Source organism: Monopterus albus, unplaced genomic scaffold (genome assembly GCF_001952655.1).
Source record: "Monopterus albus unplaced genomic scaffold, M_albus_1.0 scaffold391.1, whole genome shotgun sequence".
Taxonomy (NCBI): Eukaryota; Metazoa; Chordata; class Actinopteri; order Synbranchiformes; family Synbranchidae; genus Monopterus; species Monopterus albus.
This window is the reverse complement of record NW_018128271.1, coordinates 116,363-120,425: the sequence shown is the minus strand read 5'-3', so window position 1 is coordinate 120,425 and position 4,063 is coordinate 116,363. Positions and strand designations below refer to the sequence as shown.

Sequence of the window (4,063 nt, the reverse complement as noted above, 5' to 3'; positions counted from 1 at the left end):
ATAAATAAGAAACACAGGGAGGGAGCTGGTAGTATGTTCATCCGGAACCACCAGAGCAAAATGTGAAAAGGCCACACCAGGGAGTTTCTATTATGTTGAAATATATTATCAGCCTTCAGTAGTGGGGGAAGTTTAAAAGATTGTGTATTACACAATTTTATACAGGAAATAAATGATTTAATAGGGTTTGCTAAATATTTTTAATATTTTTTAATTAAAAAAACTTATCACACAGATGATTTCATACATCTAGCTGCCCCAGGAAATAGAAATGTTGTTAGGCTTTTCACTTTAAGCTCTGAAGAAGGCACACAGTTGGTAAAACATGAGTCTGTGCTGCATGCCTGTTATTCTGCAGTACTCCTGCTGTTTTGCAAGTTACTGTACCTGTTTTCTATCTAATGTTACCTCCATAACTTACTCCACAGGGCAAGAAAGGTCGTCCTGGAGAAGATGGAAACCCTGGCCTGAAAGGACAGAAGGTGCAGCCTACTAATTTTTGAAATCAAACTGTTAGTACGAACAAACCACAAGTTAAAGATATTGGTGTGTTGTCTTTCCTGATAAAACTAAAATCACTCCTTCCCTTAGGGTGAAAGTGGGCTCAGTGGTCTTCCAGGTCGGGAAGGAGTTGAGGTGAGCTGTGAGTTGTAATGAAGTCAAAATTAATATATACAGTATAAATGATTTTACAATTAGTTTGTCATAGATAAAAAAAGAAAAAGAGAGCAGTCTTGTTCTGTGGACTGTGTTTCAGTGTTTTTGTTTGTCTAATTCTTACTTAACAAGTTTTGTACACACAGGGAAAACCAGGATACAAAGGAGAGAAGGTATTGTAAGGATTCTACTGTACAGTCTCTCAATATGCTCCTGTGGTTTGTCAAAGTAGAGAGTTCTCACATTTGTGGAAAATCTACCACAGGAAGAGAAACTAGAGAATTATATTTTCCAGACATGATAAAATGCTGTGAAAGAGGGCATACACATTTTTTTATTTTTAAGCCTTTGTTTGATGTAAAGCTTGTCTGCAAGTGCTTAATTACTTAATGCTGTTTTTTATTTAAGAAATTTAACAAAAAAAATAAAGCTTGTAATTACCCAAATCCTTTGTGATTAGTTATTGGAAACCTGCTCCTGGCTGGAATAATAAAACCCATTATTCTAAAATAAAATGTTTCTCTGTTTCATAAACATATGGAAAAGCCCACTAACCTAAGGACATTGCTCAACTGCTTTTTATTCTCTTACAGGGAGAGCGAGGGGAGTGTGGCACACCTGGAATTAAGGGAGACAGAGTATGTTGCCCTTTAATGGTCATAACTTAAAATCAAGTGTAATTTTCTGTTGCAGTGTTATTGTGTGGATGCTGTAAAGCATCCCTCTCTGTCTCTCCCCCCCTCCCCCTCTCTAACCCCCCAACACACACACGTTCACACCTACTTGTTTTACCTAGTTTGTCTGTAAAGCATCCACACTATGCTCTTCTGTTCTTTATTTATTATTGTGTGGATGCTGTAAATCATCCACACTATGTTCTCCTGTTCTTTATTTATTATTCTTGGATCTTCCACCCTTTTTTTGGCACTTTGTAAGTCCAGCATACTTTCAGCTATACAGGCCATTGAGGTCTTGATCTGTTCAACTCTTCAAAGACATCACTGCTTGTACTCAACTTTGTTATAACATTTATACTTTTAAATCTATTCAGCTTTATTTTTTGCAATACAAGTCAATGGGAGCTCAAAGTGCTGAGTCAATGACACAGTCTTGGAGTTCCATCTGGTGGTTCATAAAATGCAGCGCAATTGGGACATGCCCCAACATAACTCCTCTCTCTGTCTCTCTCCCCCTCCCCTTCTCTCTGTTTGTCGTCGTCGTCCCGTCCCGTCCCCCTCCGCCCACACACATATTCACAGTTACTTGTTTTACCTAGTTTGTGGGGTCCTATTGGACTATTTTCACATCTTTAATAAGTTCACCATACTTTCAGCTAGCAAAGCCATTCAGGTATCAAAATATTCAGCTCTTCAAGGACAATCATTTCTAAACTTTATACGTTTGAAATATTTTGTTTTATTTTGAAAATTGTGCCCAATTCAAATGCATGGGGAAATTCTACTTCAGCATACTTTCAGCTATTTCAGTTATCAAAATGTTCAGCTCTTCAAGGACATTCGTGCTTCTCTTCAGAGGTTTTCTCAACCTCATACTTTAGCAATATTGAGCTTTATTTTGAAACTTTTGCACCATTCAAATGAATGGGAAAATTCTACTTCAGCATACTTTCAGGTATCGAAATTTTCAGCTCTTCAAGGACATTCATGCTTCTATTCAGAAGTTTTCTGAACTTCATACTTTAGCAATATTTATCTTTATTTTGAAACTTTTGTCCCATTGAAATGAATGGGAAAATTCTACTTCAGCATACCTTCACCTATTTAGGATATCAAAATGTTTAGCTTTTCAAGGACATTCATGCTTCTATTCAGAAGTTTTCTGAACTTCATACTTTAGCAATATTTATCTTTATTTTGAAACTTTTGTCCCATTGAAATGAATGGGAAAATTCTACTTCAGCATACTTTCAGATATTTCAGTTATCAAAATGTTCAAGTCTCCCAGGGCATTCATTCTTCGACTCAGAATTTTTATACACTTCACACTTCTGAAATATTTAGTTTTATTTTGAAAATTCCCCCCATTCAAATTAATGAGAAAATTATACTTCAGCATACTTTCAGGCAGATATACCTATCAGGTGTCGAAATGTTCAGCATACCTTCAGCTAGAAAAGCCATTCAGGTATCAAAATGTTCAGCTCTTCAAGGCCATTCCTACTTTATTGCATCTCATCCTTCAGATTATTCAACAAAGAACTTCAGCCATTTCTTCTCAACTATTTCAACAAAGAACTTCAGCCATTTCTTCTCATCTTTCAGCTGTTTCAGCAATTGATTTCAGGCATTTTCAGGACGATCTTTCAGCTTATTAGCATCCACATGCATTTACGACAGGAAATGCATTTGTCTAGTTACTGACTTAAAGCTCATTCTCTGTATCTTTTGAATCCACCACACTATCACTAAGACTGCTATAGTCTCTTTAAGATGGAAGAAGTGTTTATGATTGTTAGGAATCTCCTATTCTTTTTCAGGGTCCTGAAGGTAGCATTGGACCGAGAGGAAATCGTGGACTTCAGGTAAGATCCACCATTGTTTTATCATCAAATCCTATGACTGCTAACCTCCACCCCTCTTATTTTACATCTGTCATGTTTTTTGTTCTAACATGGCACAGACTCAGTTTACAAAGATAATGTGTGCTTGAAATTCTCAATAGTTTTTGAAACAGCAGGTCTTTAATTTCTTAATTTCATCTGTTAAAATGACAACTGCACATTTTATCTGTTGTGGCTAGCTATCATAACACTAATTCCATGAACTGGTTGAAAATTTCAGCTAATTGAATGTTTCAGGTTTGTTTGATTTAAATAAGAACCCTCTTGTAAAAAGTCTCAAACATGCTCATGGGAGTATACATGATATGATACTATTGTTACCTTGGGTTGTTGGTGATGTTAGACCTGATGCCCACATAGTAGCTTAGCTCCCACACATTGGATGATCCACTCCTGCAATCCTGGAGGTTTTTCTAATGTGATCAATAATCCTACAAAATAAAATTCAAAGTGTTTATTTTGTCATATGCACAGTTAGGAAACGTGTTTCCCTGTACAATGAAATTCTTACTTTGCCATCCACATGAATGCCACAAAATACAAATGAAATATAAAGTAGATAAATAAAAATCTAAGGCACTTTAAGCAGCGCAGATGCAGCAATATAGTAAAAAAAATATACAAGAATATAACAGAATGTATGCTGCATGGGAGCAGCATGTGCAGCAGAGTCATTGTGCAATTATGCATGTAACACAAAATCTAGGACACTTTAGGCAGCAACAAATGCAGCAATACAATAAAAGAATATAATAGAGAATGTATGCTGCATGGGAGCAGCATGTGCAGCAGTCAACAGCCAATGTGCAATTATGCATGTGCAAA

At 36.3% G+C, this 4,063-nt stretch overlaps 1 protein-coding gene across 1 annotated transcript in view; it reads left to right on the top strand.

Annotated features, from left to right (window-relative positions):
- The window catches only part of LOC109951466 (collagen alpha-1(XXVIII) chain-like), a 59,997-nt gene that overhangs the window by 16,915 nt on the left and 39,019 nt on the right, over positions 1-4,063 (top strand). The window contains exons 7-11 of the mRNA XM_020585984.1: positions 429-482; positions 592-636; positions 804-830; positions 1,251-1,295; positions 3,155-3,199. Of these exons, the coding sequence (XP_020441640.1) occupies positions 429-482; positions 592-636; positions 804-830; positions 1,251-1,295; positions 3,155-3,199 (216 nt within the window). The remainder of the gene's footprint in view (positions 1-428; positions 483-591; positions 637-803; positions 831-1,250; positions 1,296-3,154; positions 3,200-4,063) is intronic.